This window comes from Gobio gobio (genome assembly GCF_949357685.1).
Source record: "Gobio gobio genome assembly, chromosome: 2".
Classification (NCBI taxonomy): domain Eukaryota; kingdom Metazoa; phylum Chordata; class Actinopteri; order Cypriniformes; family Gobionidae; genus Gobio; species Gobio gobio.
Genome location: NC_137098.1, coordinates 22,901,795 through 22,920,258, shown reverse-complemented (window position 1 = coordinate 22,920,258; position 18,464 = coordinate 22,901,795). Strand labels below are relative to the sequence as shown.

The window sequence follows — 18,464 nt, the reverse complement described above, 5'->3', positions numbered from 1 at the left end:
TATACTTTCATGGCAATATTTATAAACACACTTAAGTGCACTTTTAATAAGTGCACTTTGTAATAATATCTCATTAATTTTTACTTAAGGAAAGTATACTTTCATGACAATATTTATAAACACACTTAAGTGCACATTGTAATAATATCTAATTAATTTTTACTTAAAGAAAGTACACTTTCATGGCAATTTTTATAAACACACTTAAGTGCACTTTTAATAAGTGCACTTTGTAATAATATGTAATAATTTTTTACTTAAAAAGTACACTTTCATGACAATATTTATGAACACACTTAAGTGCACTTTTTTAAAAATGCACCTTGTAATAATGTCTACCTATATTTTACTTAAACATATTTAAAATAATTATTTTTATTTATATTTTATAAAGTACACTTATTTTTATATTGACATACTAAAGCACATGGAAAAAATGTCCAAAATTACATTTGTTAATGTATTTTAAATGTGTTTAGTCTGTAATGTATACTGTGTGCATTAATGTATTTCTTCTAGCTTCAATACACTTTTTAAAATTTGTATCACTAGCTCCTGCTCTATGAACTCAACTACAAGTGTCAGTTTTTTACATAATATTTGACATAAAGTGTAATTTATGAGAGGAGTAGCCTAGCTATTTGTGTAATAGCAATGTAGTACTTTACATCTGTGTACAGAATACTTTCAATATCATTATGTTGTTCTATGCCGATTAAACACACATTTAATTGCAAGCAAAAGTTGAACAAACCTAAACAAAATTCATTTGCATTCAAATTCAGTTAAAAAACATTTCATTTTAATCAGACTACACTACACTGTAAACATGATTGACTTTTAGGTGAATGAGTCAAGTTATTTTAACTTACAGTCCAACTACACAGTGAGTTAGAACATCTTCAACTTGAACAGAAATGGAAAACATTTATAATCAACATTTAACCATGCACGAAATATCTTTCTATTTAATATTTTAATGCGCATGCGCCAAAAATACCACGTCTTGATTTTGAAAAATGCGCTGTCCGCCATGTTTCTGTGATCGCGATGCGTGAGGAAACTGAAGCTGTTCAAAGAAAAAGAGAACCACGGAGTGAACCTTTTGGATCATTTGATGATTACAGATGAGACGTTATGTGCTGCAAACGAGTCAAGTAAGTATATCTTGATTTAAGCTTTCTTGATTTTTAATTTTCACCGTAACATGGCAGTTCTTATTGCGATTAAGAGTGTATTTAGTTTAATCACAGATAGACGCAATATGGACTCGGGAGGTGAATTAATCATGTTTCCTATCATCATGTATCTATGATTGCATTATAATAATTTATTATATCGGAATGTGATCGCGTGCGTGGGCTTGTTCGAGGAATTTGGCTGCTGAAAATACAATATTTTAATCGAACTCAGAATTTTTAGATGAACTAAATGACTTAAAGTTATAGTAACATTAGACATTTATATACAATTAATCCATATTATAACGACCAGTAATATTCAATATATCACCCACCTCTAGAAATAATGCTTGTAATGTATTTTTTTCTTTTTTTCTTCTTCTTGCATTTGGAGAGTACGATGTTAAGTTACTATTTGTGTTTTTATAATATTTTGTGCTTATCTGGAGTTATTTTATGTTTTATTTTGTAGGATCAGTATAGTCTTTGCATCTTGTCCATTTGTAAGTAATAAATTCCCACCTGTGCATTTACTTATCCCCCTAATCATTATATATTTTACAGGTAACAACCCAAAGGAATGGGGCCTCAGCATTTCTGTGACAGCCGTGGCAAATACAGGAACATCCTTCATGGAGATGGTCAGATGAAACTTGCAAGGCAAGATGAGGAAAAATGGAAGAATAGCTTTCTCAATTTGCATGGGTCTTGGGTTATTTATATATATTTAAGTTATGTTTAATTCCCTGTAAAGTGGGAATAAAAACAATTATTAAAATGTCCTCTATTTTTAAAGCCCAGTGTTAGTGAAGATGATGTGGTCCGTGGGATCTGGTGTTTGTGGGAAATGTGAAGGAACCTCTCCCAGCTTCTACTGTGATGTTGCCCTGATGACTGAGGTAATTCATCACATAGGTGATGCAGTTGCGGTCAAAAGTTTACACACACCTTGCAGAAGAAACGTCTCGGTTACGGATGTAACCCTCGTTCCCTGAGGAGGGAACGGAGACGTAACGTTAGTGACTAACGAATGGGGGTTTCGCTTAGAAGCCTATCAACTTCGAGTTTAGAGAAAACGCCAAATGGCGTGCCAATGCCATGGGGCATGCGGAATTTGCATACGTAACTCCGCCTCACCGCGTGAGTATATAAGGAAGTACGTGGCAATATCGCATTATGTTACCTGCTTGAGGAGCCAAGACTGAACTCCTGCGTTCCAGGTAGCACAACTGATGTGGCAAGGGGACGTTACGTCTCCGTTCCCTCCTCAGGGAACGAGGGTTACATCCGTAACCGAGACGTTCCCTTTCGTTCAGTCACTACGACGTAACGTTAGTGACTAACGAATGGGGGTCCCAATATAATCCCGCCACTCAGCTGTCTTCCAGTGCCCTGCGTAAGTGTGAGTACCCTGTCGTAAGACTAGTACGGACGAAGGACTCCCACTTAACACAGGAATACCAAGGTACACTGGGAAGCATATCCCAGTGAGGGAATGCCAAAAATGCCTACCCGTGGGGAGGACTTAAGAGACACATATGACCCGCTGAGGGTTGCATATGGAAGATCTCTAGGGTACCAGCCGAAGGTGGATTTTTAACCCTAGGGGTGGCGGGGACACGCCAAGGGAAGAAACCCGCTCACTGCGGAGACTTACGGTGAAATACACATGTGGGGGTCGCCGGAGGGAACCATGCACATGGGGCACCTGGCCGGACATGAGGGTCTGGGCTCGAAAGGGCAGACTGAACTGATGTCGGCGTCGACAGTGCGGGAGGAGCTCAGGGCTCTCGGGGAGCTCACCTGAGGAAATATCGCACGTATCCAGTCCGTGGAGTGGAGTGGCGAGCAAGCGAAGACACCTGAGCCTGGCCCATCACCGGCCCCTCGGGGGGGCGAGTACATAGTCGGACACTGGCTCCACTCGGAGATAGTAGAATCTGGCGAATGTGTTGGGTGTCGCCCAGCCTGCAGCTCTGCAGATGTCTGCTAGCGAGGCGCCATGCGCTAGAGCCCAAGAGGAGGCCACACTCCGGGTGGAGTGTGCCCTCACACCAAGGGGACATGGTCGGCCTTGCTGCTGGTAAGCCAAAGCAATGGTGTCCACTATCCAGTGAGACAGCCTTTGCTTTGAGAGAGCACTTCCCTTCCGCTCTCCACCATAACAGACAAAGAGCTGGTCTGAGGTCCTGAAACACTGCGTCATGTCTACGTAGGCGCGGAGGGCGCGTACTGGACAGAGCAATGCCAAGGCTGGGTCTGCCTCCTCCAAAGGCAGCGCTTGCAGGTTCACCACCTGGTCCTTAAACGGAGTGGTGGGAACCTTGGGCACATATCCAAGCCGGGGTCTCAGGATCACGTGAGAGTTAGCCGGCCGAATTCCAGGCACGCTTCGTCAACCGAAAATGCCTGCAGGTCCCCGACCCTCTTGACTGAGGCCAATGCGGTCAGCAGAGCCGTCTTCATAGACAGAAACTTAATATCAACCGACCGCAAAGGCTCAAAGGGAGGTCTCTGCAGAGCAGTTAACACTACTGCGAGGTCCCAAGAGGGTACGAGAGGAGAGCGAGGAGGATTCAGTCTCCTAGCTCCCCTCAGGAACCTGATGACCAGGTCGTGCTGACTTACCTTCTTGTTCTCCAGGAGATCGTGGTGGGCAGATATTGCGGCCACATATACTTTGAGGGTGGAGGGAGACAGCCTTCGCTCCAGCCCCTCTTGGAGAAACTCAAGCACGGACCCGATCTGGCATTTCCAGGGGTCTTCTAGGCGGGAAGAGCACCAGGTGACGAGAGGTTCCACTTCAACGCATAGGCATGCCGAGTGGACTCTGCCCTAGCGGAAGTGATGGTGGCGACCACCGTAGGTGGTAGGCCACTCAAACCTGCCACGTCCCGTCTAGGAGCCACACGTGGAGGCTCCAGAGGTCGGGACGCGGGTGCCAAAGGGTGCCCCGTCTCTGAGTAAGGAGGTCCGGTCTCAGAGGAATAGGCCAGGGAGGAGCTGTCGCAAGGAGTATGAGTTCGGGGAACAAGGTCCGGCCGTGCCAGTACGGGGCGACCAAAAGGACCTTCTCCTTGCCCTCCCTGATCTTGCACAGGAGCTGTGCGAGTAGGCTCACTGGGGGGAACGCATATTTGCGTAGGCCCCGCGGCCAGCTGTGCGCCAGTGCATCCGTGCCGAGCGTGCCCTCGGTCAGGGAATAATACAGGCTGCAGTGGGAAGAGTCGTGGGAGGCAAACAGATCTACCTGTGCGTCGCCGAACTGTTCCCAAATCAGCTGAACCGTCCGGGGATGGAGTCTCCATTCTCCCGGGAGAGGCTGAAACCGCGAGAGCTCGTCGGCTGCGTGGTTCAGGACTCCCGGAATATGGACAGCACGAAGGGACCTCAGGCTGACTCCATAGGATGAGATGGCGGGCGAGTTGAGACATACGGCGGGAGCGTAGACCGCCCGAGTGGTTGATGTACGCTACTACGGCCGTGTTGTCTGTCCGGACAAGCACATGTTGACCCTTCAGCAGCGCTCGGAAGCGGTGCAGGGCGAACCGTACTGCCAGCAACTCGAGGCAATAGACATGCAGGAGGCGCTGGGGTCCTGTCCAGGAGCCCGCGGCTGCTTGTCCATTGCACATGGCACCCCAGCCCGTGGCAGAGGCATCCGTCGATACGACAACATGCCTGGAAACTCGTCCTAAGGGCACACCGGCCCGTAGAAAACTGAGGTTCGACCACGGGGTGAGCGTCTGTAAGCAGGCCCGAGTCACTTGGACCCGGAGCGTGCCAGACTGCCATGCCCATCTCAGGACTCGATCGCGAAGCCAGTGCTGAAGCGGTCTCATATGAAGCAATCCGAGCGGCGTTACCGCGGCTGCAGATGCCATATGCCCCAGGAGCCTCTGAAATAGTTTCAGTGGAACCGCACTCTTGCTCTCGATTTGTCGGAGGCAAGTCAGCAGAGACTGCGCGCGCTTGCTTTCTCGAAAGCTGCACGTACATGGCGACCGAGTCGATCTCCATACCGAGAAAAGAGATCCTCTGCACGGGGCAAAGTTTGCTCTTCTCCCAGTTGACCCGAAGGCCCAGACGGGCTAAGTGGTGGAGAACCAGATCTCTGTGTCCGCAAACCTGCTCTCGAGAGTGGCCTAGTATAAGCCAGTCGTCGAGGTAGTTCAGGATGCGGACCCCGTGCTGCCGAAGGGGCGCAAGGGCTGCCTCGGCGATCTTCGTGAAGACGCGAGGGGACAGAGATAACCCGAATGGGAGAACCGCGTACTGGTATGCCCGCCCCTCGAAAGCAAACCGTAGGAACGGTCTGTGTCGAGGAAGGATGGAGACATGGAAGTAGGCGTCCTTCAGGTCGATCGCTGCAAACCAATCGTACGGACGAACGCATTCGAAAAGGCGTTTCGCAGTCAACATCTCGAACGGAAGCCGGTGAAGGGATCGGTTCAAGATGCGAAGGTCCAGGATTGGTCGTAACCCACCGGTTTTCTTGGGTACAATGAAGTAGGGGCTGTAGAACCCCGACCTCATTTCGGCTGGAGGGACAGGCTCGATCGCACCCTTCGCCAGTAGAGTGGCAATCTCCGCACGCATGACGGGGGCATGGGCCCCGGTCACGGTATAGCGGACTCCCCAGTAACGGGGAGGAGCCTGCGCGAACTGAATCGCGTAGCCGAGCCTGACGGTCCGGGCAACCCAGCGGGACAGCCCCGGAAGCTGAAGCCAGGCTTCCAGAGACTGCACCAACGGGGTCATACGGACGACAGACGTACCCTGGGTGGGGCAGCGAGGCAGCGTTACCGGCGCGGACAAGGGAGGCTGTTGGGCGTCCCGGGGTCGGAGCACGGTTAACGGCTGCGCCCTGACAGAGGAGACCAGGGAAGGACTCGCGTTCCACTGGGGTCTGCTCTGCCAGGGGGCTGGCGACAGAGAGGGATGCGAGTGGCGAGACCCGAGGGTGGCGCGCACTGTCATCACCGGTCTCTGGGTGCTCAGAGACAGGAACATGAGTTCTTCCCAAGCGCTGCTAGCCCGGGGGCCAGCAGCGGAAGGATTTTCCCCCGGCCCTCCACCGGGGGAAGGAGAGGCCCTGCTACCATCCCCTGGGAAGAACTGGAACCCATCTCTGAGTTGTCCACCTCCATCCTGGCGTTTAACCAGTCTGGGGAGCGGACTGGGCGACATCCTCAACCACCTCCACGGCGCGGCCCAGGTGAAGGCTGCTGCTGGGGCCGGGCGGGAAGAGGGAGGGCGCCCTCGGCGGCGAGCGGACTGAGGCGACTGGGCCGGCGGCTGGTGCAGCAGCTGGCCCCCGGGGCAGTACGTGTTACAGCCTCAGTCTGCTCTGGGGCGGCCGAGAACTGTTGGGCGCAGTTCTCAGCCGCGCCGCCGAAGAGGCCAGCCTGGGATATGGGTGAGTTGAGGAGGCGGGCCCGCTCAACGTCCTCCACATCACCAGGTAAGGCCCGGTGTTCTCCCGGACCACAGCTGTGGACATCGCCCGACCCAGGGAGCGTGTGGCCACCTTCACCGCCCGGGGGCGGGGTCAGTTGCGGCACGCAGCTCAATGAAGAGCCCTGGGTCGGCTCCACCCATGTGTATGTGCAAAGGGCGCAGCTGCCCGTAGCTCTGCGGGACCACGCCACCGAAGTAGACGAGCCCACAGGCTTTGGGGGGGGTGCTTAGGACAGCCACACCACGCCACGTCAAAGCCCTCTGTGGACACCGTAGTGCGCAACAGAGAGTTCAACAGTGGGGGGGAGGGGGCCCCAGTGTACCCTAGGCCGCGGCCCCATCAAGGGCAGAGAAGGCGGAGGAGGCCACCAAACGGTCACGGGAAGCACGGGGACTTCCGGGACCGCGTGATCTCCTCATGCACCTCGGGAGCGAAAGGCATTGGGGGCGGGGCCCAACAGATGTCGGGTGCCGCCCCCAAAAACCAATCGCGCAACCACGAGCACCCGCGACTGGGCGGAGTTCCACACCAGCGCGAGACCCGCGGCTGCCCGAGATAACATGGCTGTCAACTTTAGGTCAGATCAGGCAGTGCTAACACACCCGGAGGCGGAGCACAACCTAATCGTCATCCCCAAAGGACTCCAGCCCACCTTGGGATGCGGCGATCGACATCTCACTGCTATCCGGAGCGTGAACCGAACGAACGGGGCGTCAGAGACGGGCCGTAGATTCAATCCAACACTCACGGAAGTGATGTATAAGAGGGGGGCGTGGCCCGAGGAATGAACGTCGGGGTTCTTAATACCACAGCACCGCCCTCAGGTCACCCTGGCCACCAGCCAAAGTACCATCTCACTCGGGGACGGTAGATTGGGGTGTGGCAGAGGGGACTCTCTCTCCTCACGGAGATCATTGAGTCTCGACCGCGACATCGCGATGGTCACGCCCCCGCAATGGAAACGTGACACATCCGCAAACACTGCCCGAACGTGCTGAAGCCCAAACACGCTCGAGCAGTGAATGCGTCCACAGACAGCAGCGGAAAATCGATCGCACCCGGAAGTGCACGGGCGAGCCGTCTTGAAAAAGACGTGCCACGCGCAAGCTCTTTTTGTGAGAGGAAAGCCTCGCAGTCGATGCCGAAGCGCCCAGGGAAACACACACCAGCTGTCAAACGGACCACTGCGCAGATCAGCAGGCAGGAAGTATGCGATCACTGGAACGCGCCGTCACACCAACACCGACTGGAAAGCTGCTCGTCTCGAAGAAGCTGACAGAGTCTCAGAAGGCTGTAGGAGTGAAGAGGTAGGTACTCTTGGCTCCGAAAGCAGAACATAATGCGATATTGCCACGTACTTCCTTATATACTCACGCGGTGAGGCGGAGTTACGTATGCAAATTCTGCATGCCCCATGGCATTGGCACGCCATTGGGCGTTTTCTCTAAACTCGAAGTTGATAGGCTTCTAAGCGAAACCCCCATTCGTTAGTCACTAACGTTACGTCGTAGTGACTGAACGAAAGGGAACTGCTTCATCAGGGCAGTACTAAATAAAAAGACAACATGCTAATTTTTATGATCCCTCTTATTGCTAAAATTATAATTTTTTTAACAGATACAGCAGTGTGAATATAAACTTTGGAGCGCAACTGTACATCTATCGCTTTCATTTAATTGAGCCAATTATAATAATCGATAGATCTGTTTTATAAACAATTGTTTTCTTTCTGTTTTCTTTTTCTTTCCTCAATGTATATATTTTTTACTTCCCTGCCTCTTTGGAACATGTCCATTCTCATCTACTGTGGAGAGATGTTGCGCAAGTTTTCTGCCGATGGAGAGCTTCTGGAACATTGACATAAACAGCACTTTCCAACAACTTCAAAATAGTTGGTGATGAACAATTAAAAAAAAATTATAATTGTGCCTTTGGAGTTCTTCAGGTTTTTTATTTATTTTTATTTTTTACTTTCATGCACCGTAATGCTGGAATAAGATTTTAGAATAAACCTTTTGGTCCTAACTTTGGTGCTAGTAAAGTTTTAAGAGCTTAAAAGTTCGGTAACACTTTACAATAAGATCTCATTTGTTAACATTATTTAATGTATTAGCCAACATGATCTAACAGTGATGAGCAATATTTTTTACAGTGTTTATTAATATTTGTTGACCTTAGTTAATCAAATATAGTTCAAAGCTAGTTAATGACATTTATAGCCATTGTTCATGTACGTTAACAGTGCATTAACTAATTAACATATACAGCTTTCGATTTTAAGATTGCATTAGTAATAGGGGTGTAACGGTACACAAAACTGACGGTTCGGTACAGCAGGGAGAGAAAACTAAATATAAAATTGCTTCTTTTGTTCAATTGAAAAGTGGTTTACTGAACAAATTGTCATTGTCCTAAAATTAATTCAATTATAACTAAAAGTTTCTTATAGACATAAAAATTATCTCTGCTAATGCTGTAAAGTGTAGACTATATAGGAAGCCCTTACCTGCACTTGCACAGTACGCAAACATAATCATTTATACACAGTGGCTGTCATTTTCATGACAGATTTATTTAAACATTATGTACATCAAGACATCACTAACAGGTTCAGTAGACTATAATGAATATATAGGCTAATATAGGTCATATATTTAGTGAAAAAGTTGATTTTTCTAGTGAACTAACAGCTGTGGACACTGAATGACTTCTAGTAAATGTGATGCTGCGTGACATTGTTCTCAAGCTGTTTTACTGACTTCTTTTCACCGTTGAAACACTGATTGAGCGATTACACAACATGTGATATGTTTCAGTAAGTTGTAATTTATCCTCAACACACCTTCTGATGTTAATTCATGTTTATTCTTTGACTATAATGAGATGATTGCATTCACTCGTGCCGCGCTGCCGCTTGAACTGACGTGCCTGTACAGTGATCTGTCACGTCACATTAAAGAGCATCAAAATGGCATTTATCACTTGAATTTCATGATATAATGGACTGAATACTTAATATGTTTGTGTAGGAATTTGGATTGAAGTGTGTTCTGTGCGTAAAACAAGCCGACTGTTAACTGTTAAAGATTGCCATCATACTGTTCGGTACACACGTGCACCATACCGGAAGTCCTGTTCTGAAACGGTTCGGTACGAATACGTATGTATGGCAGCACATTAAATCTCTGAAGATCTCAGCAGAGGAGGATTAAATACCTCCACAAACAGCATTACCAGCTTCACACATTACTAACCAGACGTATACAGAAGCTCTTATTGAGAATTAACAGAGGTTTACATGTTGATGTTTTATTGAAAATGATAGTTTAGTTTGATGTCATCATTGTGGTGATCAGTGATTGCTTTAGTTGGGTAGTTTGACTTGACTTTTTAACTTTAGTTTTTCTCTGACTGCTGTTACTGTGTTTGTTACGGCAAGAAATGCAAGAGAAAAGGTAATCAGATTATATTATATTGTCTTACTTGATGGTAAAAATATGATCATCATATAGAAGTCTATTTCACTAATGTCATCCAGAATCTAATCTTTTGATACATGATCATTTTTTATTCTTAATTATAGCAAGCCTGTAATTCTACATTGTCCACTTAACTTCTATTAGACTCACTCAAGCATCAATAATCAGCATACAAATTTCAACAATGGTGACATGCTTAATGCCACAATACATTCTGGGAGCCATTGACTAGTTTTGTATGATGCACCCAGAATGCATTGTGGCAAGAAGCATGTCACCGTTATTGAGATTCATATGCTGATTCTTTAATGTATGTGTGTATCTTTAAAACTCTTTGATGAACAATTCCTCAGATTAGAAGAATCACAGGACTAATACAATCAATAATGACAACTGAATAACTTTTCTAAACAAATAATAGACTCTGAATATGATCAGTGAACCAAACACTACATGAAGATCGTATCTTTAACATCATCAAATAACTAACATCATCTGTACAGCAGCTGTTCCGCAGCCAGAGAAAAACTAATGTTAAAAGGTTAAGAGTCAAACTGCCCAACTAAAGCAAACACTACAAATTTGTCAACAAAACATTAACATCTAAACCTCTGTTTAGATGTTAATCCTCAATAAGAGCTTCTGTAGATGGCTGGTTCTGTAGATGACAGAAATAAAGTAAATCTGGTTAGTAATAAGTGATTATTCCAACCAAAATTCAACGTCTGCCCAACGTTGGAGCTTGACGTCAAACAATCGTTGGATTTAGACGTCAAACCAATTTTCATTTTCAACCAAAATCCAACGTCTGACTGACGTCACATTGACATACTGTGCCTGCTGGGACGGTGCAAAAAAGTTAGTATGCTATAATACTTTTTGGTAAATCATTATTACTACATAATAAACAATATCTCAGTGTTCTCCATAAATGAACCAGCTGTAAATAAGACACATGTCCTTTGTTCCAAACAATAACTATCTTAAGTAAATACTGCAGCAGTGCAGTATGGGGTTTTACCTTATGTCCTCCACGTCCTGGCTCTCCTGGCTCACCCTGTAATAAGAAGAATGCTTTTAAGTGCTCACCTGTATATGCAAAATGAAAAAGAACAAATAGAACTTGCTAAAAACATGGACTTAAATATAAAAATAATTCTGAAGTTCTGTTTTACCTTAATTCCAGCAGCAGAGGATCCTGCATTACCCTGTGAGAGATATCAAAATCATAGTAAATTTGTATATTCAGTACATTTGTTTTGGTCAAAACTGAGCCATTTGAAACTGTAGCACCTAAAATTTTAAAGTGTACCATCTTCTTTATACCACATGGTGGTGTTTTTTGGAAATTTTGAAAGTAACAATGCTGCTGAGCATACCAAAGCAAAGGTTAAACTGCACAAAGCAGCTTAACAGATTGTGTGAGTATACAAGTGTGGCGAGGTGGACGAGCGAGAGACATGGGAGGAGCGAGCAAGATCGGTGTGCGTGATTGAGAATGAACGTCACCTGCGAGGCACACCGGTCTCATGAGGGAGCACGGAGGCATATAAGGACGAGCAGCTCCAGTGAAGGAGGAGAGAGGACCAGGCCTGGGGCCCATTCTTCGTACGTCGCTAACTCAGTTAGCTGGATTTGATTGTTGACGATTTTACATGATCTCGGATTGTTTGGTTCTTCGAAGCTCATCCTGGACTTGCTGTCATAGTAACAGGTCCATAAGCTTAAACCTGCTCATGAGCAGGCTTATTTCATGTAAACAGGATTAGATTGCATCTTGAGGTGATACTTAAAATCTGTCCCAGCCACTGCTACTTTATTACAAGAGTTCATTACTGAACCAGGGGCAATAATAATAATTTAAAATAATAACTAGAATGTACATTTCCTGAAGAAAATGTGAGTGGTGCTTGCCGTGGCAAAAAAATCCTCTCGGATGCTATGTTGTGTGTACTGGATTCTCACCCGAAACAAAAGAGGCCACCCCCAAGTCTGTACGATGTTGTGGAGCTGAGATATGTCCTATTCATATGTTTGTACGGTTGCTAGGGTACTCTATATGGTTGCTATGGAGTGGCTATACAATTTATGGGGTGACATTTAAAGACTATATGCCAGTCTGAGTCAAAAGACCCAACCCCCATGCCTCTACGATGTTCTGATGCAGAGATATAGGTCCTTGTAAACGGTTGCTAGGGTACTCTGTTTGGTTGCTATGGAGGGGCTTGGCAGCATCCAATGATGATACTGCTTGTCTGTATGAATGATATAAACCAACCCCCATGTCTCTAGGATGTTCTGAGGCAGAGATATAGGTCTTGGTAAACGGTTGCTAAGGTACTCTGTTTGGTTGCTATGGAGGGGTTTGGCAGCATCCAATGATGATACTGCTTGTCTGTATGAATGATATAAACCAACCCCCATGCCTCTATGATGTTCTGAAGCAGAGATATAGGTCTTGGTATACGGTTGCTAGGGTACTCTGTTTGGTTGCTAGGGGGGCTTGGCAGCATCCAATGATGATACTGCTTGTCTGTATGAATGATATAAACCAACCCCCATGTCTCTACGATGTTCCGAAGCAGAGATATAGGTCTTGGTATACGGTTGCTAGGGTACTCTGTTTGGTTGCTAGGGGGGCTTGGCAGCATCCAATGATGATACTGCTTGTCTGTATGAAGGATATAAACCAACCCCCATGTCTCTATGATGTTCTGAGGCAGAGATATAGGTCTTGGTATATGGTTGCTAGGGTACTCTGTTTGGTTGCTAAGGGGGCTTGGTAGCATCCAATGATGATACTGCTTGTCTGTATGAATGATATAAACCAACCCCCATGTCTCTATGATGTTCTGAAGCAGAGATATAGGTCTTGGTAAACGGTTGCTAGGGCACTCTGTTTGGTTGCTATGGAGTGGCTTGGCAGCATCCAATGATGATACTTCTTGTCAATATGAATGATATAAACCAACCCCCATGCCTCTATGATGTTCTGGTGCAGAGAGATAGGACTTGGTAAATGGTTGCTAGGGTATTCTGTTTGGTTGCTATGGAGTAGCTTGGCGGCATCCAATGATGATCCTCAAAAGTCTGCTTGTCAGTATGAATGATATAAACCAACCCCCATGTCTCTATGATGTTCTGATGCAGAGATATAGGTCTTGCTAAAGGGTTGCTAGGGTACTCTGTTTGGTTGCTATGGAGTGGCTTGGCAGCATCCAATGATGATACTCCAAAGGCTGCTTGTCAGTGTGAATGATATAAACCAACCCCCATGCCTCTATGATGTTCTGAGGCAGAGATATTGGTGTTGCTAAACGGTTGCTAGGCTGCTTGATAATGGTTGCTAGGGCATGGCTAGGAAGTGTTGACGGTGATTTATGATTGGCTGTTGATGCCCCGAGTCAAACAAACCAACCCTCGTGTTTCTATGACACTTCTATCCAAAGATATCCCTTTGATCTCTTTCAATGGAAGTCTATGGGATCAGTTGCTAGGGAGCTCTAAATGGTTGCTAGGGCGTGGCTTCATATGTTGACAATTATCCTGAGATAGTGATTGGCTGTCTGAGTAAATTGAGCCCACCCCCTTGTCTCTGAGACACTGTGAGCCAGAGCTATGGTCAATACAAAATCCCTATGCAATTTCCCATAGTAAGAGAAACACATGAGTTTTATGGGACGTCCCTCCCCATTATAAGTCAATGGGGAAATTTGAGGAAATTTGGGGAGCTCTAGCGCCCCAGGGGTACAACTTATACCCCATTGCGATGTGTCATCTTACAGGGCCTGCCAGCCTCTTCAAATGTGGTGACACACGAGTTTCTACGAAATCCTCTCTCAGAGTTATGACTCGTTAAAAATTTTCGCAATGTTAAGTCTATGGGATTTTTTTCGCTACTTTTTCGCCCCTGGGGCGAACACCGCACCCCCGACCCCTTAGAAAAGATATAGCACACCATTCCCGAATAAGCCGCACGTTTTGACACCTCATTCGTGGGTCTGTGACAAACGGTGCGGGAGGAGTAGCGGGACAAAATGTTGTGTGGAATAATAATAATAAGAACCGTTCTGGGGTGAGATATTAAATATTTATGGCTTGCTACGCAAGCCCCACTAATAATAATAAGTATGGAGAATAACAATATTGATGCATTGCTTCACAAGCAACACTAATAAGTATGTTTGAGAGTGATGGTGATGCCTTGCTTCGCAAGGCATCACTAAAACCCGTTCTGGGGCTAGATAGTAATAGTGATGCCTTGCTACGCAAGCACCACTAATAATATAAAAATTTTATATTGTATATGTATATGAGAATGTATAATGTTGTGTATAATACTATAGACTTGATTGAGCGATTTATTTGTGATGGAATAATTACTTTATATAATTTTATTTTTATTGGTTTACACACATGTTGTACAGTTAATCTGAGCCGTGCATTAAGTGATCACGGATATTATGGGAGTGGCTTGATGCAGTGCAAGAGAGGATAATTTGATCTTGACCCATAAGAAACTTGAATACTGTCACGTTACAAATCTGCTTCAAATTGAATAAAAAATTAAATTACAACATTGAAATAAAAATGTAAAGGGTGAACAAATACTGTATAAAATCGTGAATATAAATAATTGGTTATCATGTAAAAAAAAAAAAACATTTATCATTTATCTATTATAACTTTTATGTTGGTTTGGTCGTTTGGCTGTTTCCTTATAAAGGTTCAGAAATTCGTGGGGTTTTTTGTGTAATTTGTTTTTTGCCAGGTGGCTTTTTAATTATATGATGTCATTACGTTGCTGTCTTGACGCCAGCCAATCGCTGCATTGCTGATCGTGGTTTCGAGTATCGATGCATCTGCCCTCTTCAGGGAAAAAAAGAACGCTCAGTAGATCATTTAATCCAGATATTTTAATCCAATCCGCAAATTCGTTTGAAGAACCAAATTAGCCAGAGATCAGTTATCACGATTAAAAGATCTGGGATCTGTCAAATCATCTTAGATGTATTAAGCGAGGTACGAAGAACTTTAAGTTGTGTTTTATTTATGTGTTGTTTATGTATGTGCGCGGCAGTCGTCCGTGAGTTACTTTCACTTTGTTTATTTATTTGATTAAAGTATGTTGAACGTTCGCCGGTTCCCGCCTCCTTCTTCCCACACGAACAAACTCCGTTACAACAAGCAAAGCAGATTAGTTTAAGTGAAACAAATAAGGATAGATTAAAGTCCATTAGCTAAAGCTTCTCTCACTTCTACAATAGGATGTAAGGAGAAAAAAAGGAGATTGTCTTTGATATCATAGCAATTGTGCAGTAAGTTCATGGAGGGTCTTCATTTAAGCTTAGTGTCAGGGTTCTGTCACTTCAGTCTAGTTTATTCTTGGTTTTGTGACAGAGCCCTGACACTGCTGTATTTGTCAAGTCAAGTCAAGTCAAGTCAACTTTATTTATATAGCGCTTTTTACAATGCAGATTGTTTCAAAGCAGCTTCACAGAGTTAAACAGGAAAATAATGCAACAGAATTTGATTCGGCCGTACAGCCGCTCCGGAGAAAACGGTGATGTCATCTAGCTCATTTCAACTATCATGCAGTGACAATGTGGGAAGATAAGTTATTTAGTTTATATGGTTAATTTAGTTTACTTAATTAAATTTATTTGGATATTTGGTGGAAAATTTAGTGTCCCCAACTGAGCAAGCCAAGCCAAAGGCGACAGTGGCAAGGAAACCAAAACTCCACCAGGTGGCCTAATGGAGAAAAATAAACCTTGGGCTCAGTCGGGGTGCCATTTCTCCTCTGGCCAATTAATAAACAGCGTATGATTATTATTCTGGCAACTTTACAGGTCAGGGGTCATATTAGATTGGATGATCAATTGATCGATTCATATTATATTCATCGTTCATATTAGATCGGAATATTCAAAAGATCGGAGGCAACACGCCAGAGACGGGTTTATTGAGGATGACATATCGATTAAACAATTATTAAATTGCAATATTCGAACGATCTGAGTCATCACGCCGGAGACGGGTTTATTTGTCTTGTCTTTGTGTGAGCACATGGCTTGTAATTTGTCTTTGCTTGCTTTCGTGTTTCCTTGTGCCATGTACTCTCCAGTCCATTGTCGAACCCTGCCCCTCTTGTTATCTGATTATTGGTTCATTTATCCCACCTCATTATTTTCGTTACCCTCTTTTGTTTGCTTCCCTATATTTATTCTCCTTGTGTTTGCAGTCATGGGGTCCGTTCTTCGTACCTTGCTTAATACATCTGAGATGATTTGACAGATCCCATCTTTTAATCGTGATAACTGATCTCTGGCTAATTTGGTTCTTCAAACGTGTAATTTGACAAATTACACCCCCCCCCCCCCCCCCCCCACACACACACACACAAATTTCTGGACCTTTATAAGGAAATAGCCAAACAACCAAACCAACATAAAAGTTATAATAGATAAAGGATAAATGTTTTTTTGTTGTTTTTTACATGATTCGCAATTATTTATATTCACGATTGTATAGTATTTGTACACCCTTTATATTTTTATTTTAATGTTGTAGTTAGCAATTCATTTAATCTTTAATTCAATTTGAAACAGATTTGTTACGTGACAGCATTAATTAAAGTTTCTTAAGATCAAGCAGGTTTAAGCTTACTGACCTGCTGCCATGACAGCAAGTCCACACTGAAAAAAATGCTGTAAAAAAACGGCCAAATTTTGACTGTAACATGCAGTTTTCCAATAAAACAGTAATATACCGTAGAAAATAATGCATTCTGGGTAATATTAGTCATTTTCGAGAAAATAGTCAACAGGAATATACTGTGAATTAACAGCGCTCGAAGTCGACACTCAGAGGCTGTGCTCCAAATCACACCCTATACCCTCATGCACTATTCCCTACACTAGTTCACTGATATAGTCCACTTGACAGAGTGAGCGAAAAGAAGTGAGTGAATTCAGACACTGACGAACACCTGCTGTTATCACTGAAGGAAAGAGAAACATGAACAGAAAAAAAGTTGTTTTCATCAACTGACGATAAAAGAATAAATCTCTGAAGATCTCAGCAGAGGAGGATTAAACAACTCCACAAACAGCATCACCAGCTTCACGCATTACTAACCAGACTGACTTTATTTCTGTCAGATGTCTACAGAAGCTCTTATTGAGAATTGACAGATGTTGTTTTATTGTTTCTTTTGGCGTTACCATTATGGTGATCATTGTTTGCTTTAGTTGGGCTCTTGAACCTTGACATAATAACATAATTTTTTCTCTTGCTGCTGTAACTGTGTGTTTCAAATACAATTATTGCAGCATGCAAAAATGTCAATAATTACATAGATGATGTTTTTATATTTTTTTATGGTCTTCCAATAATTTTACAGCATAAGATACCAGACATTTGAAGGACATGAAAACAGTTTGTGGTCAAAATATTTTGAACACCAGAATCATTCAGACTCACGCAGATATCAAGGGCACCGGCATTGCGGCATGAATAAATTATTCTGCTGAATAGCCTGGTTATTCTCTTTAATTCTTACTATTAATTCTATACCTTTATTTTGGGAGCTGATTTTGTATTGACTTTTAGTAGTGTATTGTGATGTTCAGGGTTGATCTGTTCATCTTTTTTGTTGATTGTCACCATTCACCATTGTTGAGATTCATATGCTGATTCTTCATGTCTATGTGAGTCTAAATGACACCGTAGAAATTCTTCATAACTGATTCCTAATCACTGCTTGATATTTTGCAGAAGTATCATGGTTTTGGTAATGTAAAATTATATGTATTTTTAGAACAATGGGTTTGTTTAGGGAATAGACACTGGATGAGATTAACGAACCTAGCATTCCATCACTGTAAAAAAAATGTTTTGGAAAAATTTTGAAAATTGATCATTACATATTGGCCCAATAAATGACTTCCAAATAATTATCCCCATGCAAAAAGATGCATTGTACTAATCATAGCTTAAGGTCTTCACTCAAAATTAAAATTGTATATTCACAGAACATATTTAATTGTGCTCAGTCAATCTATGAAGTCGAAGTAAAAATCCATGTTGCCTGAACAAGTCCTAGGTCCGAAAAACGGTATACGCATGCGCAAAATGCGCTTGAAGAAAACCGTTCGTGTTCAAATTCGGAGCGCGGGAGCGGCAACTCGAGCGGAGCCGAACCAGCAGGTGCTGAAGACCGAAACAGACATTCCCAAGAGAATAGAGATATTCATCTCACAAAGACGTTGGTGAGTATTTAGCACTAAAATTATTCTCCAGACTTTTGCTTTATGACCCGGTATGAAGTTTAAAAGACAT

At 44.1% G+C, this 18,464-nt stretch overlaps 1 protein-coding gene across 1 annotated transcript in view; it reads right to left on the bottom strand.

The window, feature by feature from the left end:
* The window catches only part of col25a1 (collagen type XXV alpha 1 chain), a gene marked incomplete at its 3' end in the record, with an annotated part of 823,527 nt that overhangs the window by 57,587 nt on the left and 747,476 nt on the right, over positions 1-18,464 (bottom strand). Inside the window, exons 16-17 of the mRNA XM_079803471.1 lie at positions 11,297-11,329; positions 11,143-11,178 (exon numbers count right to left, since the gene is read on the bottom strand). Coding sequence (XP_079659597.1) covers positions 11,143-11,178; positions 11,297-11,329 — 69 coding nt within the window. The remainder of the gene's footprint in view (positions 1-11,142; positions 11,179-11,296; positions 11,330-18,464) is intronic.